The sequence below is a fragment of the Cucurbita pepo genome, chromosome 11, assembly GCF_057944985.1.
Source record: "Cucurbita pepo subsp. pepo isolate OVF chromosome 11, ASM5794498v1, whole genome shotgun sequence".
Taxonomy (NCBI): Eukaryota; Viridiplantae; Streptophyta; class Magnoliopsida; order Cucurbitales; family Cucurbitaceae; genus Cucurbita; species Cucurbita pepo.
The window spans coordinates 14,927,504-14,946,781 of record NC_141808.1 but is presented as its reverse complement, the minus strand read 5'-3'; the positions used below and the strand labels follow the sequence as shown (position 1 = coordinate 14,946,781).

Below are 19,278 nucleotides of genomic sequence, written 5' to 3'. Positions count from 1 at the left end.
TGTTTAATGCTCGAGCATAACTAATTAAAAACAAATATTTTCATTTAAAGAAAAAAAAAATGAATATAGTTTAATGATAATTAACACGTACTAATTTGTAAAGATGTCTACATGGGAAGACGGGAATGTAAAAAATGTCTCTGTTTCCGTACTTGATTCCTATTTCATTCACTATCTTTACGAAATTTTACATTTATTTTTATAGGAATTGAAACGAGAGGTCTCTGTCAAGACTTTTTTTTAATATATAAATATATAATATAATAATAATATTACTTTATTTATTATAAAAAAAAAAAGGAAAAAGAAAGATGCAATGATTAAAGGAGTAGACGACGAAAAAAATGGAGGCATCTACTCCACTTACCTTTTGTAGTGGGCCAACCTGACGCCAAAACCCACCTCTCTTGGGCCCAATAATATTGGGCTGGGCCCAACTAACTCAATAAACGACAAATTGTGTGGGTCCCACTTCCAGAATCCTAGTCAGCCCTAAATTTAGCAATACAAACAAAAAGAACTCTAGAAAGCGGACTCTAATAATAGCTATTTTACTTTGGGTTTCTCTATTTTTAATAAATTTTAAATTTTAATATTATAAAAGTTATTTTTTATCTAATTAAATAGTAATAATGAATTTTAAGTTAGACAAGATTTTATGTAAATATATTTTAAAATGTCAATAAACAAAACTATTCTAAAAAAAATTTTGTGGTAGAACTGTTCGTATAATTCAAAAACCTTTTCCAAAATAGGGTTACAATCCAACATAGCACTACCCTATTTTTAAAATTATTATATTGAACCATTTTCTTCAAAATAACCCCTCAAAATCTCGAATAAATAAATAGGTGAACATCCAATACAAAACAAAACAAAAAGGAATACCATCTTAGATTGGAGAAGCTTATATGAACCGACCATAACAAATAAACTAATTCCAAAAAATTTTAAAAGATCAACAAAATCGTCCTCTATAACCATATGTTTTTTTTTTTTTTCTCTTGTTGGTTGACTTCAAAATTATGACATGAACTTTTATCGTGTCTTCTTTTTTGGGTATAACCTCAAACATATTAATTTTCACTTAACTTCAACGTGGTTAAAACATTTAAATTTTAAGGTCTCTGGTAGTAAGCTTGAATTAGAAAACACCCCCAATAAATCTAAATAATTTGAGGGACTAAAATGATAAATTTTAATTTTAATAAACCAAATCCTCCCCTTCTAGGGATCCTTCCATCAATTTGGACTATAGCCATTTTTGAGGTTTCCATTTCTGTCTCTTAGAATTTTCTTCGACCCACATCGGCTAATTTAGGGAATGATCACGGGTTTATAAGTGAGGAATACTAACTCCATTGGTATGAGGCCTTTTGGGGAAGCCCAAAGCAAAGCCATGAGAGCTTATGTGGAGAGTCGTGTTCATCGAACACATTCAACTCGACAACCTAGACCAACCTAACTCCATTCGTATGAGGCCTTTTGGGGAAGCCCAAAGCAAAGCCATGAGAGCTTATGTGGAGAGTCGTGTTCGTCTAACACATTCAACCCGACAACCTAGACCAACCTAACTCCATTGGTATGAGGCCTTTTGGAGAAGTCCAAAGCAAAGCCATGAGAGCTTATGTGGAGAGTCGTGTTCGTCTAACACATTCAATCCGACAACCTGGACCAACCCAATCCAGAGTTGGGTTGGATTAGCTTTTATCAAACAAAAACAAAACTTAAATATTAAGGACTAACAGATAAATACCAAAACTAGAGCTCGTAGCTGCCATCACATTGAACCGAGAAGTATTTCTAAGTAGTTGGCTAAGTAGTTGGGATGGTACGAAAAGTGTAGAATGATAGTGAAACTCTATTAATATAATATAACACAAATTCAAATTTTTTTTTAGTCTAACAAATATAAAGACGTGGATTTAAACTTTTTAATTCAAGAAAAAAAAAATATATATATTATTTATCGTTAAAATAAATTCGTATAGATCATATGAAAGTTTAGCATAATCAATAATATTAAATAGAGACTACAAAATTAATTAATTAAATAGACATAAAATAAAAAATTCAAAAGCCATTGGATATTCAAATGGTCAAAATTATTCTTAAATAATAGTACATTTAAAAATTAAGAAAAAAAAAAAAAAGTCCATTTTAATTTTAAAAAAATGATAAATTATTTTTTAAAATACGTGACAAAATATCTTTGATTTCATTTTTCTTTTTAAATGTCTTTGATATCTCTTGAGTTTCACATTTTCATTATTACTACATTTTCGTTTTTTTTTTTTTTTTTTTTTTTTTTTTGAGGAATTGATATATTTCTGTTAAGATTATACAAAGAATGCAATATAAATCCAGGAACTGAAACATTTGAATTTCAAAAGTTTAAAAATAAGTATATACAACGACATGAACATTCTACAAAAAGCCCTAACAAAATGACTACTGATTTGAGGAAGATTAAGCAATTTAGGTCTCGTACTAATTACGGTCCCACTCACAAATTCAACAAAATTTCATCAACAATAGAGTGTAGAAAACGAAGAGGAAATCGATGAATTAAGTTAAAGAAAAGGAATCTCAGATTGAGTGCTAGAATGATTCGTTCTTACCAGTCAATTCTCTATGTAATGCGCCTTCTTCGCCGCCGAAAAAGCGACTACGTGTTGGAAATGGAATCAATCGCCGGCTGGAAGATGAGTACGGATTATAAGTTGCAGCCGTAGAAGACGAAGAAGAAGCCGATCATGGAGACTAAGGCGACGGATTCGAAGGCGGTCGTGACGGACCAGACTAGGTCGTCGACGATCGGAAGGCTGAGAAGGCCGTTAGGCCAGCGGCGGAACCAGGCGGAACTCCAGTTCCATGAGAAGAGCGAGGAGAGGACGTCGCTCCACTGGAATGGCGATCTTGGTAACCTTCCCGCCATTGCCGCTCCTTCGTCTTCCTGAAACTCTGGCGAGATTATCGAGTCTGTGGGGGTTATAAAACTAAGCAGAGGGTGGGAGTTATTCGGTGCGACCGTGTGTAGAGAAAAATTGGTGCGACCTATCTCACTTGTCGCCCAAGTTTCAAAATTCAATTATCACTTTAAAAAAAATCGTAAAATTATTAGAAAGTTGGATACTTTTATTAATTCAATCCTAAATATTTATTAATTAATCTATTAATATTTTTATAGTTAAAATTAATTTTTAGTCTGGGGGTGTACATTCAACCCGACAAACCGGACCAACCCAACCGAAACTATAAGGGTTGGGTTGCGTTGGATTAACATTTCGGGTAGGGTTGGGTTCAATTTCATGAACCTGAACTAAATCGATTTGGTTTCGAGTTCATGGGGCAAAACCTTCGAGTTGACACGAAAATAGAGGGTTCGATTGGGTTGTGAAAAATTTCGGGTTGGGTTGGGTTACCAATCCAACCAACCCGAACTTTTTGGGTTGGGTCAAAAAAATCTCTCAACCCAGCCCAACTCGGACCATGTACACCCCTACTATCATGTCCTTACGATTTCTAAAGGGATACTTGATCTCACCTATGAGTAGGTTGTGAACTTCTTTATACGATCAAAGCATGAGGGCTCGTTGTGCATTTGTATGATTTGGGGAAGCACGTTGCTTTGTATGGTTTAATTATACTTCGTATTTGACTGAGTTTTACCAGTCTACTGGACTAGAAGTTTCTCAAGCTCAAGCATTTACTTTTCTAGTTAGAGACCAATGTCTTGGAGCTAACATTGGATCCGCTCAATGACCTACTTGTAACCGCCCAAGCCCACCGGTAGCAAATATTGTCCTCTTTAGACTTTTCCTTCTGAGCTTCCTTTTAAGGTTTTTAAAAAGCGTCTACTAGGGAGATGTTTCCACACTGTTATAAAAGAATGCTTCGTTCTCCACTCTAACTGACGTGGGATCTCACATAACTGGTTTACGTAAATATCTAATGCGTTCTCTAATCGGAGAAGTTCTTTTTTTAGTGGACTTATACAGTCGATTTTATGGACTTTACCATATAGGAGGTTTTTGTATCGCAACGATTAAACATGCACGCACGAACGACGTGTGTGGCTACACAAGTGATTTCAGTTGACAAAGGCAAACCTTACCTAAGGCCCGATGAAACCACAAATCCAATGAAAATATGAATGAGGCTTGAGTTCCCCTCTTAAGACTTATCGTGAGCGTATCAAGATTACGATGCTACATGGTTGAAGAAGTACGCCCGTGATATTGTTTTTTTCTCCTATAGAGAAAGTAGATTCTTAAGATAGAACACGTTAATATAGAAATAATTTTTTTTAATTTTTTTTTTTGTAATTATGAACGATCATATAAATAAACATATCTCGAGTTATAGTGCATAAGAACATAATCTTATGTCCGAAGTGGGGTGACCCGTGACTTTGAGTTAATTAATAAAAATTAATTGATTAATAAGTTTAATTAATTAATTTTGTACGTGTAATGCTTCGTTCGCTAATTGGTATGAACATCAAAATGATGAATTTTGTTGAAAAAAATACCTCATTTAAAAATCGTCACTACATTTTTCTCGGGAACCATATAAATACAATTTTTTAAACCTTAATGATTTCAAGTATTTTTTTTTCAAATTTGAAAACTAAATAGACACGAACCTTAGATTTCAATAACAAAAAACATATTATATTAAAATATATGTTTTTTTAATTCAAAACTAGGGATGTTGTGACACTCGAGTAAATGAGAGATACATAATTGAACCGAGATTAGTTGAAACTTGGAGCATGTTTTACTTGGAGCAGTTCTATATTGAATGATTTCCTAAGAAATTTTCAGTGATACATGTGAGTGAGGACTCGTGTTGGTCTCAACGATAGTCTTTGTTGAACACAACTCTGTGAGAAACAGTCGCACACTTTATTAAGACCAATGGATAAGAGATTTACAAAACACTGGGTAAAAACTACACTTTGTATTCCTTGTGAACTAAACAGGGTAGAGAGGTATTTATATTAGATAGCAGACTGTATATTTCTAAAATTTAGTTTTTTTTTTCTAAAATACCTAAATCATTTTCCTAAATTTATTCCTAAAATTCTAAATCATTTTCTTAACATAAATATAGTCCCTCAATGTTTGGACTTAACCCGCTATTGATATATTTTAACAGTCTTCACTTTCAAGGAGCTGGGAATAGGTAATCTGACCATATCACAGGGGATGTAGTGGAATGTAGGGACCATAAAAGTCATAACCGCAGCTAGCTTTAGATAGAAACTGATATGTGGAAATCACTGCAAGGGGAGTAAGATTCAGATTACCGTGTTGATCGAATATCTCAAGGCAAGAACATGTTTGAGATTCGATGAATGATTATTGTTGATCAAATATCTCAAGACAAGAACACTTGATTGAGATTCGAATCACTCCACAAGCAAGATTGATCATGTCGAGCTTGAATGATTCTACATGCCACCTTCCTAGAATTGCAAAGCAAAGAAACTTAGCCATTGGCTAAAGAGAAAGGACAGATACTTTTTTGCTTTTTTTACTCTATTTTCTAGTCTCGTTATAAATACAACATACATGCACCATAATTAACCCTTATGTAATTGTAACTAAAGTAAATAAAAAGTCTTAAAATACATTAATGAAATACAATAACTCTTAATTACTCTAAATTGTAATCCATCCAACTTTAACGTGGCATGAATTGAAATATCTTTTGATAATTTCAACACTATTTTCTTCAAATCTTCATTGAAGTATATTATATGATTGATGTCTCTTAGTTCATATCAGAGACGATTAATATTTTGTTTAAAAAAATACATTTTAAATTTTTTACAAGAGACACATGAGTGAAGACAAAATGATGGTCTGCAAAATAGTCTTCATTTCTTCATTCTCAAAAAGCCACCAGTAGGTAACCCGACCATGCCACAAGAGATGCAATAAAATATCAATACTATTAGATGCCAAATTTGGATTATAAAATTTTCAAAAAAATTAAAAAAAATATCATAACGGTTAATTTTAGATAGAAACGGTTAATATTTTGTTTAAAAAAAATACATTTTTAATCTATATATATATATTAATTAGAAGTTGAAGGATTTTAATAACTGAAAATTTGAAATAAAGTAATAAATAGTTATCTATGTAAGGATTTTGAATAGCGAAGAACTAAAAAAATGGGAAAGTAGGAAGAGAAACAAAACAAATTCAAAAGAATTTGACTGTTGGGCTGTTCTTGTTTCCTCCAAAGTCTCAACAAATCCATCAACAATTCATCAATCCATCCACCAAATCGCCAACCAGAGACTGCCCATTTCCCTCACACACACACACACACACACACCAACGCCTCAATATTTCAATCCCACACGCTCCCTGTTCTAATTTTAACACTTTTTCCTCATCCAAGAACAACCCACTTCGCCGCCCGCAATGTCTCTGCGACCCACCTCGCGAACCGATGTCCGCAAGAAGTCTTACAAGACCGGCGTCGATGCCGATGAGGCGAGAAGGAGAAGAGAGGATAATCTGGTCGAGATCAGGAAGAACAAGCGTGAGGATAGCTTGCTTAAGAAGAGGAGAGAGGGGCTTCTTTTGCATTCCCAGCAATTGCTCGATGCTGCTCAGATTGCCGCCGCCGCCGAGAAGCGTGTATGGTTTTACTTGGTTTCTTTTGTTTTGATCGTGTTTTTTTTTATGTGGGGTTCTTTGATTTGCTTTATTTCTATTTGGGTTACTGCGCAATTTGGATTCTGATTCGTAGGTTTTACCAAATCTGATTCCTAATTCAATGAAAGGTTGTGCTGTCAATTAATGACAATGTGGATAACCATAATTCTTTCGATCTGATTTATGTTTTGTTCAGCTGGAGAGTATTCCTGTGTTGGTACAAGGGGTGTGGTCTGCTGATACAGCAGGGCAGCTGGAAGCTACTACGCAATTTAGAAAGCTATTATCTATCGGTAAGAGTGTTGCTTAAATGACTGAAAATTTTGTGGGATTGTTGGGAGGGAGTCCTACGTTGGTTGATTTAGGGAATGATTACGAGCTTAGAAGTAAGGGATACATCTCCATTGGTATGAGGTCTATTGCTTAATGTGGAGAGTCGTGATTCCTAACATGGTATTAGAGCCATGTCAATAGAATCCTCAAATGTCGAAAAAAGAAGTTGTGAGCCTCGAAGGTGTAGTCAAAAGTGACTCAAGTGTCGAACAAAGGGTTTACTTTGTTCGAGGACTCCAGAGAAGGAGTCGAGCCTCGAGTAAGGGGAGGCTGTTTGAGGGCTCAATGGAAGCTCTGATACCATGAGGGCTCCAGAGAAGGAGTCGAGCCTCAATGGAGGCTCTGTAGTGTACTTTGTTCGAGGGGAGGATTGTTGGGAGGGAGTCCCACATTGGTTAATTTAGGGAATGATCATGAGTTTATAAGTAAGGAATACATCTTCATTAGTATATGCTCAAAGTGGACAATATCATACCATTATGGAGAGTCGTGATTCCTAACAAATGTTTCCTTTTTGTTCTACATCGAATGTGGTTCAGTCTTGATTTGAGTTTATGTGCAGAGCGGAGTCCCCCAATTGATGAAGTAATCAAAGCTGGTGTCATTCCCAAGTTCGTGGAGTTTCTTGGAAGGCATGATCTACCTCAGTTGCAAGTTGGATTCCTTGAAACATTTTGTTTTCCTTTTGGTTTTAATTGAATGATTTGAAGATATCCATATGATTTATGATTTCAATGGATGCAGTTTGAAGCTGCTTGGGCCTTGACCAATATTGCATCTGGAACATCGGAGCATACACGAGTTGTCGTTGACCATGGTGCTGTCCCTATTTTTGTACAGCTTTTGAGCTCGGGCAGTGACGATGTCAGGGAGCAGGTTGGCACGATTCTTTCCTTTTCATCGTCTTCTTTTTATAGATGGCAGTTGCTTTTCATTAGGCATCGTGAACTGATAATGTTTACGCAAATGAGGTCGAAGCGTTTCGGACTAACGGAGGTTATTATACATGGTCACGTAGCTCTGTTGGTGAAAACCTGTAAAGGGTAATAACTAAAGAAAAGAGCTTGTGGGAATATTCCATTTCTAGGCCGAAAGAGCGAATGGACACAAACAGTTAACTATGTCCCTATGAGTGTCTTTGAACATTCTTCTTCTGTTTCTTTCTTTTCAGTGACAGTCAATGATTTCACTATCATTGTGTTTTTATGGTAGAATCATGGTAGACGTTTTTTGTGAGATTCCACATCGGTTAGGGAGGAGAACGAAGCATTCTTTATAAGGGTGTGGAAACCTTTCCCTAGCCGATGCGTTTTAAAACCTTGAGGGGAAGCCCATAAGGAAAAATCCAAAGAGGACAATATCTGCTAGCGGTAGGCTTGAGTTGTTACAAATAATATTAGAGCTAGATATCGGACGATGTGCCAGCGAAGAGGCTGAGCTCCGAAGGGGGTGGACTAGGGGGTCCCACATCGATTGGAGAAGGGAATGAGTGCCAGCAAGGACGCTGGACCCCGAAGGGGGGTGGATTGTGAGATCTCACATCGGTTGGGGAGTTGAACGAAGCATTCTTTATAAGGGTATGGAAACCTTTTCCTAGTAGACACGTTTAAAATGTGGTGACTGACTCGCTAGCACACCGTTAGGTGACTGGCTCTGATAGCATTTGTAACTGCCCAAGCCCACCGCTAACAGATATTGTCCGTTTTGGCCCATTACGTATCGCCATCAGCTTCACAGTTTCAAAACGTGTTTGCTAGGGAGAAGTTTCCACACCCTTATAAGAAACGCTTCGTTCTCCTCTCCAACCAACGTGGGATCTCTGACTTGGTTGAAGTTTTCATTTAACACTCTTTTGTTTGTATGGAGATTCTCCATTTGTTATTATTATTCTTCTGGAGAACACTACTATTACTTGATTGTTTATTGCTATATGTTCCTTTTTCTTGCACAGGCTGTGTGGGCCTTGGGTAATGTTGCAGGTGACTCTCCAAGTTGTAGAGATCTTGTTCTTAGCCATGGTGCACTAATGCCATTACTCGCCCAACTAAACGAGCACTCAAAATTATCCATGCAAAGGAATGCAACATGGACTTTATCTAATTTCTGTCGTGGGAAGCCCCCGACTCCCTTCGAGCAGGTTTATATCGTGGTTGACCATTCAGATTCATGAGTCGACATTGAGTTTCTTCTCACATTTACTTTTATTATCATGGATATTGTATTGATTAACTTGCACTTACTCAGGTGAAACCTGCTTTACCAGTTCTCAGACAACTGATTCACTTGACTGATGAAGAAGTTCTAACAGATGCCTGCTGGGCTCTCTCCTACCTTTCAGATGGTCCAAATGAAAAAATTCAGGCTGTAATAGAAGCAGGAGTCTGCCCAAGACTTGTGGAGCTTCTACTGTAAGCTCCTAGATCTTAAAAGCTCTCAATTAAGCATATTTTGATAACATTGGTGTCAGCCTCTCCTTGCCTGTCTATGGTGTACCTCGAGAGGATGTGTGATATCCCACATCGGTTGGGGAGGAGAACGAAACACCCTTTATAAGGGTGTGGAAACCTCTCCCTAGAAGACGTGTTTTAAAAGCTTCGACATCGACCGGATTTGGCGGGGGTCCTACATCGACCGGAGAAAGGAACGAGCGCCCGCGAGGATGCTGGGCCTTGAAGGGGGGTGGATTGTAATATCCCACATCGGTTGAGGAGGAGAACGAAACACAAGGGTGTGGAAACCTCTCTCTAGAAGACGCGTTTTAAAAATCTTGAGGGGAAGTCTGAAAGGGAAGGCCCAAAGAGGACAATATCCGCTAACGATGGGCTTGGACCGTTACAGGATGATACCCACAACGTTACTTAAAACCAGTGACTGATAGCACAATGCCTTTTCTTTATTTGTTACTAACCCAGATTTGTTTCTATTAGCCACCAATCACCATCAGTTTTGGTACCAGCTCTACGAACGGTCGGAAACATTGTTACCGGTGATGATGCTCAAACGCAGGTACTGTTTATATTTCTTGTTCCATCAGTTTAATCTGCATTTTTTCCCTTGATCTTCTCTTGTTCTTGTCAATTTCAATGAGTTTCCTACATGATTATGTTCCCCATTTCCAGTTTGTGATTGACAACCAAGTTCTTCCTAATCTCTATCAACTTCTCACTCAAAATCACAAGAAAAGCATCAAGAAAGAAGCTTGTTGGACAATCTCAAATATCACTGCTGGAAATAGAGCTCAGATCCAGGTACCAAGTTACCTTTTGTTATAGATAGCAAGCAGTTCTTTGTTTGTTCATCATGATTATAATGTTGAATTGGTATGTACAGGCAGTTATTGAGGCAAATATTATCCTTCCTCTTGTTCATCTCCTTCAACATGCAGAATTTGATATCAAGAAGGAGGCTGGTTGGGCTATTTCCAATGCCACCTCCGGAGGATCTCATCAGCAGATTCAGTAAGAAATAGTTTGATTATCTCTCTTGGCACTATATGATTTGCACTGCTTTATATACTATGTGCTTTCTCTGAAAAATATTGCTTTCATTTTAGAGTATGATCGTACTTAAAAAGACCCTAAACAAAAACTTAAACAGTGAGAATCCACGTCGGTTGGAGAGGAGAACGAAACATTCTTTATAAGGGTGTGGAAACCTCTCCCTAGCAAACGTGTTTTAGAAACCTTGAGGGGAAGACTGAAAGGGAAAGTCCGAAGAGGATAATATCTACTAGTGGTGGGCTTGGGCCGTTACAAATGGTATCAGAGCCAGACACCGGGCGATGTGTCAGTGAGGAGGCTGAGCCCTGAAGAGGGTTGGACATGAGGCGGTGTGCCAGCAAGGATGCTGGGCCCCGAAGGGGGAGGGTTGGGGGGGTCCCATATCGATTGGAGAAGGGAACGAGTGCCAGCGAGGACGCTGGGCCCTACATCGGTTCAGGTGGAAACCTTTCCCTAGCAGATATGTTTTAAAAACCTTGAGGGGAAGCCCGGAAGGGAAAGCCCAAAGAGACAATATTTGCTATTGGTGGGTTTGGGCTGTTACAAAAACTATTAGAAATCAAATACGTCAATGACAAATCCTCATAGGGTATGATACAAATCCTAAAAAACATGTCCCTAGAGGGTGCAACAGCGGCCCATGATCTTGCTTCGACCACTTTTTTTGTTCAGTTGCCTCCTTCCTTGCTGGAAGAGAGCGTTTTGTTGGGTCTGGTTTTACCTGCTTCGTGTTTTCTCGGTATTATCGGGGGACACGAATTGGTCATTAACTCATTATTTTATCTGGGTTTTTGCTGGACAAAGTTATGGATTTTGCACAATCATTATTTGATGCAGATTTCTCGTGACTCAAGGCTGCATCAAACCGCTTTGTGACCTTCTAACCTGTCCGGATCCAAGGATCGTGACAGTGTGCCTAGAGGGGCTTGATAACATACTCAAGGTTGGGGAGGCTGACAAGGACATGGGAATGAATGGAGGGATCAACATCTATGCACAAGCCATTGATGAATGTTACGGACTCGATAAGATCGAAAGCTTACAGAGCCACGACAACAACGAAATCTACGAGAAGGCAGTGAAGATGTTGGAGAGATACTGGGCCGAAGAAGACGAGGAGCAGGAGCAGGAGCAGAACCTGCAGCCAAATGGAGATGTGAATAATCAACATGGGTTTGCATTTGGTTCAAACCAGCCAAATGTTCCTCCTGGTGGGTTCAAGTTTGGGTGAAACTGGTTTAGGTCCCTTGTTCTTGTTTCTTCCATGATTGGCTTAGTCGAGGTTCGAGTTCTACGCTGCTTAGCTCGTCTGGTCCACAAGGGTCAGGGTTTTTGATCTGGTCCATGGCTGTTACATCTCTGGGAGTTTTGGCCTTTTTTTCTGCTCAGCCAAGCGTTATCTATGTCAAGCCTTTTCCTTTCTTTTTGATACTATATTTTGCTTTCTTCATAATCCTAAACTTTACTTTGTATTTACACAGAACATATATATACATATTGGTCTGTTCTTCCTTTTGGGTTGCTGTAGTTTCGACTAATAAATGTTACTTTCGAAGTAGGGAGGTGTGAGATATCACATTTGGAGAGGAGAACGAAGCATTGCTTATAAGGGTCTGGAAATCTCTCCTTAATAGATGTGTTTTAAAATCGTGAGGCTGACGACGATACGTAACGAGCCAAAATGGATAAAATCTGTTAGTGGTAGGCTTGGGCTGCTACAAATGGTATTAGAGTTAGACACTGAGCGGTGTGTTAGCGAGGACGCTGGCTCCCAAGAGATGAGGGGTGGATTGTGAGATCCCAAATTTGTTGGAGAGGAGAAGAAACATTCCTTATAAGCGTGTGGAAATTGTGCTAGTGAGGACCTCCAGATGGGTAGATTGTGAGATCCCACAACGAGGACCTCCAGATGGGTGGATTGTGAGATCCCACATCGAGGACCTCTAGATGGGTGGATTGTGAGATCCCACATCGAGGACCTCCAGATGGGTAAATTGTGAGATGCAGAACTCCAGATGGGTAAATTGTGAGATCCAGAACCTCCAGATGGGTAAATTGTGAGATCCAGAACCTCCAGATGGGTAAACTGTGAGATCCATAACCTCCAGATTGGTGGATTGTGAGAACCTCCAGATGGGTGGATTGTGAGATCCTCCAGATGGGTGGATTGTGAGATCCTCCAGATGGGTGGATTGGGAGATCCTCCAGATGGGTGGATTGGGAGATCCTCCAGATGGGTGGATTGGGAGATCCCACATCGAGGACCTCCAGATGGGTAAATTGTGAGATCCAGGACCTCCTCCAGATGGGTAAATTGTGAGATCCCATGTGAGATCCAGGACCTCCTCCAGATGGGTAAATTGTGAGATCCCATGTGAGATCCAGGACCTCCTCCAGATGGGTAAATTATGAGATCCCACATCAGTTGGAGAGGAGAACGAAACATTGTTTATAAGAGTGAAAATTGTGCCAGCGAGGGCCTTTAGAGCTGTAGATTGTGAGATCTACATTGATTGGAGAACAAAATGAAACATTCTTATAAGAGTGTAGAAACTTCTCTCTAATAGACGCGTTTTAAAATCGTGAAGCTGATGACGATACGGGTCAAAGCGAATAATATCTGTGAGTAAGTCAATATGAGAGCTTAGAGTCATAAGTTGAGTCCTAATCTCTCATGTCATAGGGCATGTTAACGAACACAAGAACTCTACCTTTATAGATATCATTCCATACTATTCAAGTTAATGATATACTATTCAAGTTAATGAGCTTATAGACGTTTTATTGGAGTCCTTGTACCATTAACTCATAGTACTCATTACACCGAAACGTTCGAGTAGCTCGCTTGCTAAAGTAGTTGAAGAGGCACTGTCATCATCTCACCATCATCCTTAACAAGCCCTCTAATTCGACTAGACACGAGTATCGCTCGGGATCAATCGTTTCGTCACCCACAAGTTTCTATAATTTCAATCACTACTATAAGTAGGCAGCTTTTTGTAAGATCTATATACTTTAATTCCATTCATGGTGATGGAGGAGTAGTTAGGAGGTAGCAGTTGGTTGGTTTTAGGTATGTTCATTTCATTACATGTTCATTAAGTGTTCTTGCTTATGAATTCAAGCCATTTTGTTACCATATTCAAATTCAATCGTTTATTTGTCGGGTTCTATCAGTTTAGATCCGGTTGTACTCTTGATTCATTTTCGGTTCATTTTCCACTGTATAAAAATTTCGAGAAATTCATTAATTTTCAATAAAATAATTTTTTACAAAAGCCCGTAACTTGCTTAAATAGGGAGTGTTAAAAAGACCCAAACACGATTTAGATTAGGTTATGAACGTATTAATGATTTTGACTTATGTTGATTCATAAAGCTAGTAGATATTGCTTTCCCTTTCGGGCTTCCCTAACAATGTGAGATTCTCACAATTCCCCCCTCCCTTCGGGGCCCAGTGTTCTTACTGATACATCATCTCGTGTCTACCCCCTTTGGAGAATAACTTCCTCGCTGGCACATAGTCCGAAACTTGGCTCTGGTACCATTTGTAACGGTCCAGCCTCACCGCTAGTCGATATTGTCCTCTTTGGGTTCTCTTAAAGGCTAAAACGCGTCTGCTAGGGGAAAGATTTCCACACCCTTATAAAGATTGTTTTGTTCTCCTCCCCAACCTATGTGGGATTCTCACCGAACCAAATGAACTCGAATTTATTTTAAATATACATTTTTGTTTACCGTATAAATTACATATATTTATTTTATTTAATAATTATTTTTTAACTGCTCTTAAAAATAATTTTTGTAAATATATATTTAAATTGAGTAGTAAATGTTAATTAAATATTTAAAGGTAATGAAAATATGAGGTGACATCATTTATTTTATATGTCCTTTTACTTAATTGGGATTGAATGTGAAATATAATGTCATTAATTAAATTAATTTATTTTTCTTTTCATTTATTAGTAGCGTTACAAATAATGCAGCTAGTTGGAGATATTATTAGGTTAATAATAAGTGAAAAAGGAGGTAAGTTTCATCCGATAACCGCGCTCAATCCATGGGTCGAGGTAAGTTTCATCAGATATGAAATTCACCGGAATGTTCAGGTATCAAGTAAGCACAAACGAAATAGATTAAGATAACAGTTTTAATGTACGAGAGAAATAGATGAACATTTAAACGTAGAACATAAAAACGCTAAAACTGACGAGGTGTAAGTATAAGATATCATTAACTTACACAAACTATTTAACATACCACTAGCATATATTGTTCTATTTGAGCTTACCCCTCAACGTTTTTAAAACGTGTATGCTAGGGAGAGGTTTTCACACCCTTATAAAGAAAGTTTCGTTCTCCTCTCTAATCGACGTGGGATCTCACAATCCACTCCTTTCAGGGACCAGCGTTCTTGTTGGCACTCGTTCCCCTCTCTAATTGATGTGAGATCTCGAAATCCACTCCCCTTCAGGGCCTAGCGTCCACGTTGGCACACTACCCAGTGTATCCACTCCCCTTCAGGGCCTAGCGTCCACGTTGGCACACTACCCAGTGTCCACTCTCTTTGGGATTCATTTCAATTTTATCGAATGTCTTCGAGAACCAACGTATTCGCTGATACTCGTTCTTCTTTCCAATCGATGTCGGGAGCAATTACAAGCACATTTTCCAATCTCCTAACCATAAGCAAACACGACAACAACATTTTAACAAAAAAAAAAAAAAAAAAAAAAGAAACTTCAAAACAACTTTGGTCTAAATAATTTAAGAGCCTCACTTTTCCATTAAAGTTTTTCACCATACAACCACTTATTATGGTTGGGAATCCAAATGGCTTCCAACAACATCTAATATAAAACCAAACATCCCCACATTTCTTTCCCAACCAAACAAAGAACAGCTAACTCATTAAGGATGTCTCTTGTCACAGAAGCTATCAAAGCCAAAGCTGATGAGGTCTACCATGGCGATGAGATCTGCCAAGCAAAAACAAGGGAGCTGCTCAAAGAAATGGACCTTCCCAATGGGCTGTTGCCAATGAAAGACATGGAGGAATGTGGTATCATCAAGGAGACAGGGTTTGTGTGGCTGAAGCAGAAAAAGAGCTACACTCATAAGTTCCAAGATATTGGGAGGCTTGTAACATATGGCAAAGAAGTTACAGCCTATGTCGAGAAAAACAAGGTTAAGAAGCTCACTGGGGTTAAGGCTAAGGAGCTCTTGATTTGGCTCTCACTCTCCGATATCTATGTCGATGACCCACCGACCGGGAAGATCACGTTCAAGGCCACGACCGGGCTGTTTCGAACTTTCCCGGTGTCGGCTTTCGAGGTTGAAGAAGATGTCGTCAAGGATGTGGAAGTGAAGAACAATAATGAGAAGGAAGTGGTGAGTGTAGCAGCTGCCGCTATTGAGGTGAAGCAGATTTGAGCGTGTTGCTGGTTTTATATGCTTGCTATATGTCGCTACTATCATCTTAACCTAAGCTCGTATGCGGAATGTAACTCTTAAAACGTTATCATTAAAATCATACATTTCAGAATAAACATAATTTTATTATGATGAAAACACTATCATGGTCTTACGTGTTCAAAACATTATTCAGAAATGAACAAAACTAATTTAAAACATGAAATGCATAATAACATATTCTAACCTAAGATTAGAAAATTAAACATGGTACTAGCCTATGCAAGTGTCATGGTCTCTGATTGTAATGTCGTTGTCAACCGTACAGGGGCGATGTTGCACCTAGCTTGAGTATTTCAAAGAATCCTTATTAAGTGCCCATGCAAGCAATACACTGTTAGACTATGGAGCCTGATACTTATTTATAGGTCAACGGTTATATCCGGTAAAATTATATTTGGTAAAGTTATATATAGTAAAGCTATATATGGTAAAGTTATATATGGTAAATAGCTATATATAGTAGATGACTAAATCTGGTAAAGCTATATATATATATTGGTCCGGTGTTTGAAAATGTACTTTTATATTCTCTGTACTCTTCTCTCTGTTGTACATACCTGAAGTCATCAATAAAAAGAAAAATTCTTTTAGCCAGAGTTGTCCTTGCAAATTTCACTATCCCATTCTTTGTGTTCATCTAGATCGAGCGTGTGCGTTGTTGTGCGATCCTAACAATTGGTATCAGAGCTAACAACTGGTATCGATCCTAACATACACTTCGGTATTATTGTTATAACTACTCTAAAATTTTAAACGCGTGTTTAAGTTGATATGTTACGATAAATACTTGTATTCTTAATAGGTATATTCAAGAGCTTATGCCATCGACAACCGATCCTGCATTGAAGAATGACCTTATAGTTTGTGAAAACGCATACACCATAGTGAGTAAAGCATTTCAAGAAGGAATTGAGTTATTCTTTAAAAAGGATTATAGAAGCATGTTGACTGCCGATAAGATTGCACCGAGAGCACAGGAGAGTTGCAGCGTGATTTTCAACACACCGCCCTAGAAACAAAGCCCATTAGAGGAGCGGAATAGGGAGATGAGGATTCTCATTGCCATGGCTATAGTTTCGGGCAACATCATTGCCTTTTAATGACCTACTCTAACTCTATTCGGTCTCTTTTCGAGTCTAAAATATAATTATGATAAAATGGATTTTCGATTTTTTATTAATGTATTTTAAGTTTTAAGATGTTTTATTTATCATTAGGATTCAAACAGCTACTCGACACTTTTGAATGTTGAGATATTAAATAGACACAAATTTCAAAAGTAAGAAAATTAAACGTATAATATATCCCAAAGAAATAGACTAAGATGAACCGTTTTTGAATGTACAAGAGTCAAGATGAACATTTCAAACGTAAAACATAAAAACGGGTTGAAGTTAAATGTAAATACTAAACGCTAAAAGGGACGAGGTGTGAGTATAAGATATTCATTAACTTACAGAAACTATGTAACACCGCAAGCCCGCACCGCTATCAAATATTGTCATTTTTGGACTTTTCTTTTCGTGCTTCCCTTCAAAGTTTTTAAAACGAGTCTGCTTGGGAGAGGTTTCCACACTCGTATAAAAAATACTTCGTTCTCCTCTCTAATGGGATCTCACAACCCAATTCGGGGCCCAGTGTGCTTTTCGGCACTCATTCCCCTCTCCCGTCGATGTGGGATATCACAATTCACATCCTTTGAGACTCAACGTCCTTGCTAGCATACTGTCCGATGTTCATCTCCTTCGGGCTTCGAGTCGGGGTCCTTATAATAAGTATATAAATGTGTGGAATAGGGATGAAGAATATATTTAAAAAATTTGGTCGAATATATTTTATTTTACTTATGAAATATTATTTAGTTTGTTAAGATTGTTTTATATTTTTAAAATAGAAGTGAGGTGGAAAAATGAAAATTACCTATTAAAAATTTGTTTGCAATTAATATATTTTGGAGAAAATTCTTTAATTATTTAACTTTTACCCGGTATTTAAAACATCAAGCTGCTGTGGTGTAGTGGTTATCACGTTAGTCTTACACACTAAATGTCTCCAATTTGATCTTAGACAGCAACATTGCTCTTCATACGAGCAAATTTTTCAAAACTTATTTAAGCACCACGTTCATAGTCGAGAAGAAATAGCATTTACGAACTAACTTAAAAAGGTTAGTTGTTCCATGAACGTCGGTTTTAGCATAGTTCAACAGATAAGATTTTAATTATCATTTTAAAGGTCGGTTTTAGCTCACGACACTATTAAACTAACAAAATCTAACTTAAAGAAACTATTTATGGAAAATGGGAGGGACATAAAGGAAAAGAAACGAGTATTATCGGATAACACGAGCTACTCATTGCTAAAGATTGTCCCATAAAACCCACGTTCATCCCCTTCACTTTGCCAAAATCTAGTATGGCTTTTTCAAGATGTTTTTTGTCTTCTCAGACGTTGCTTGCCTTGATCGTCGTCTTCCTTGTTGTTCAGACAGCAATAGCTGACGCTGAAACTGAGAACAGGATCAATAACTTGTGTCACGAAATGGAAGAATTCGGGTTTTGCAGCCAAACCTTCCATGAGAACCTGAACGGCCCGACAGACGACATAGGACTAACCCAAATAGCAATTGTCGAAGCCCAAGCCAATGCAAGCAATACACTTAGGTATGGTTGTTAAAAATACGAATAAAAAAATTCACAAACTACTTAAGTTAATAGGTTAAGATAATACGTACATTCTTAACAGGTATATTCAAGAGCTTCTTCCAACTATAACCGATCTTAAATTGAAGAACGACCTTATAATATGTGAAAATGCATACAAGACGGTGGATGAAGCACTTCAAGAAGGAATCGGCTTATTCTTCAAAAGGGATTATAGAGGCATGTTAATTGCCGTGAAGATTGCACCGAGAGCACAAGCAAGTTGCGACATGATTTTCAGCACACTATTAGAGAAACGAGGTCTACTAGAGGAGAGGAACAGAGAGGTACGGATTCTCGTTGCGATGGCTATAGTTTGTGGTTCCATCATTGTATCTTAATGACCTAACTCTAGCTCTCTCCAATCTCTTTTCTAATCTAAAATTAAAAAAACTCGGAACTTTTTATGGAAGGAGTGTAATTTTTTAAAAATATTATGGATCAAAACAGACAATATCTGTTAGACTAGACACAAGGTATTATACCAATTAGGATGCTGGCCAGGTCTGTTAGACTAGACACAAGGTATTATACCAACTAGGATGCTGGCCCCTGGCCAAATAGAGTGGATTGTGAGATCCCACA

General features: G+C 37.9%; 4 protein-coding genes across 4 annotated transcripts; 3 read left to right on the top strand and 1 right to left on the bottom strand.

Moving 5' to 3' along the window:
- Positions 1 to 2,393: 2,393 nt before the first annotated feature.
- LOC147790403 (uncharacterized) lies at positions 2,394 to 2,969 on the bottom strand. The gene has a single exon (XM_087128707.1). It carries the CDS (start codon positions 2,936 to 2,938, stop codon positions 2,717 to 2,719), a length of 222 nt encoding a protein of 73 aa, XP_086984833.1. The 5' UTR covers positions 2,939 to 2,969; the 3' UTR covers positions 2,394 to 2,716.
- A 3,224-nt stretch (positions 2,970 to 6,193) lies between these two features.
- Positions 6,194 to 12,028, top strand: LOC111804728 (importin subunit alpha-4). Its single transcript, XM_023689498.2, has 10 exons — positions 6,194 to 6,662; positions 6,877 to 6,973; positions 7,576 to 7,667; positions 7,758 to 7,889; positions 8,965 to 9,150; positions 9,258 to 9,421; positions 9,941 to 10,019; positions 10,133 to 10,261; positions 10,344 to 10,471; positions 11,351 to 12,028. Exons 1-10 carry the CDS (start codon positions 6,444 to 6,446, stop codon positions 11,742 to 11,744), a joined length of 1,620 nt encoding a protein of 539 aa, XP_023545266.2. The 5' UTR covers positions 6,194 to 6,443; the 3' UTR covers positions 11,745 to 12,028.
- A 3,364-nt stretch (positions 12,029 to 15,392) lies between these two features.
- LOC111804771 (uncharacterized) lies at positions 15,393 to 16,087 on the top strand. The gene has a single exon (XM_023689561.2). It carries the CDS (start codon positions 15,434 to 15,436, stop codon positions 15,947 to 15,949), a length of 516 nt encoding a protein of 171 aa, XP_023545329.1. The 5' UTR covers positions 15,393 to 15,433; the 3' UTR covers positions 15,950 to 16,087.
- A 2,319-nt stretch (positions 16,088 to 18,406) lies between these two features.
- On the top strand, positions 18,407 to 19,034 carry LOC111805547 (uncharacterized). Its single transcript, XM_087128672.1, has 2 exons — positions 18,407 to 18,654; positions 18,737 to 19,034. Exons 1-2 carry the CDS (start codon positions 18,407 to 18,409, stop codon positions 19,032 to 19,034), a joined length of 546 nt encoding a protein of 181 aa, XP_086984798.1.
- Positions 19,035 to 19,278: the final 244 nt, after the last annotated feature.

Excerpts from the sequence above, each read along its gene's own strand:
- LOC147790403 (XM_087128707.1), bottom strand. The coding sequence starts at position 2,938 with ATGGCGGGAAGGTTACCAAGATCGCCATTCCAGTGGAGCGACGTCCTC.
- LOC111804728 (XM_023689498.2), top strand. The coding sequence starts at position 6,444 with ATGTCTCTGCGACCCACCTCGCGAACCGATGTCCGCAAGAAGTCTTAC. Across the intron at positions 6,974-7,575 it reads TAGAAAGCTATTATCTATCG|AGCGGAGTCCCCCAATTGAT; the intron begins GTAAGAGTGTTG and ends GTTTATGTGCAG. Across the intron at positions 9,422-9,940 it reads AGACTTGTGGAGCTTCTACT|CCACCAATCACCATCAGTTT; the intron begins GTAAGCTCCTAG and ends TGTTTCTATTAG.
- LOC111804771 (XM_023689561.2), top strand. The coding sequence starts at position 15,434 with ATGTCTCTTGTCACAGAAGCTATCAAAGCCAAAGCTGATGAGGTCTAC.
- LOC111805547 (XM_087128672.1), top strand. The coding sequence starts at position 18,407 with ATGGCTTTTTCAAGATGTTTTTTGTCTTCTCAGACGTTGCTTGCCTTG. Across the intron at positions 18,655-18,736 it reads AATGCAAGCAATACACTTAG|GTATATTCAAGAGCTTCTTC; the intron begins GTATGGTTGTTA and ends CATTCTTAACAG.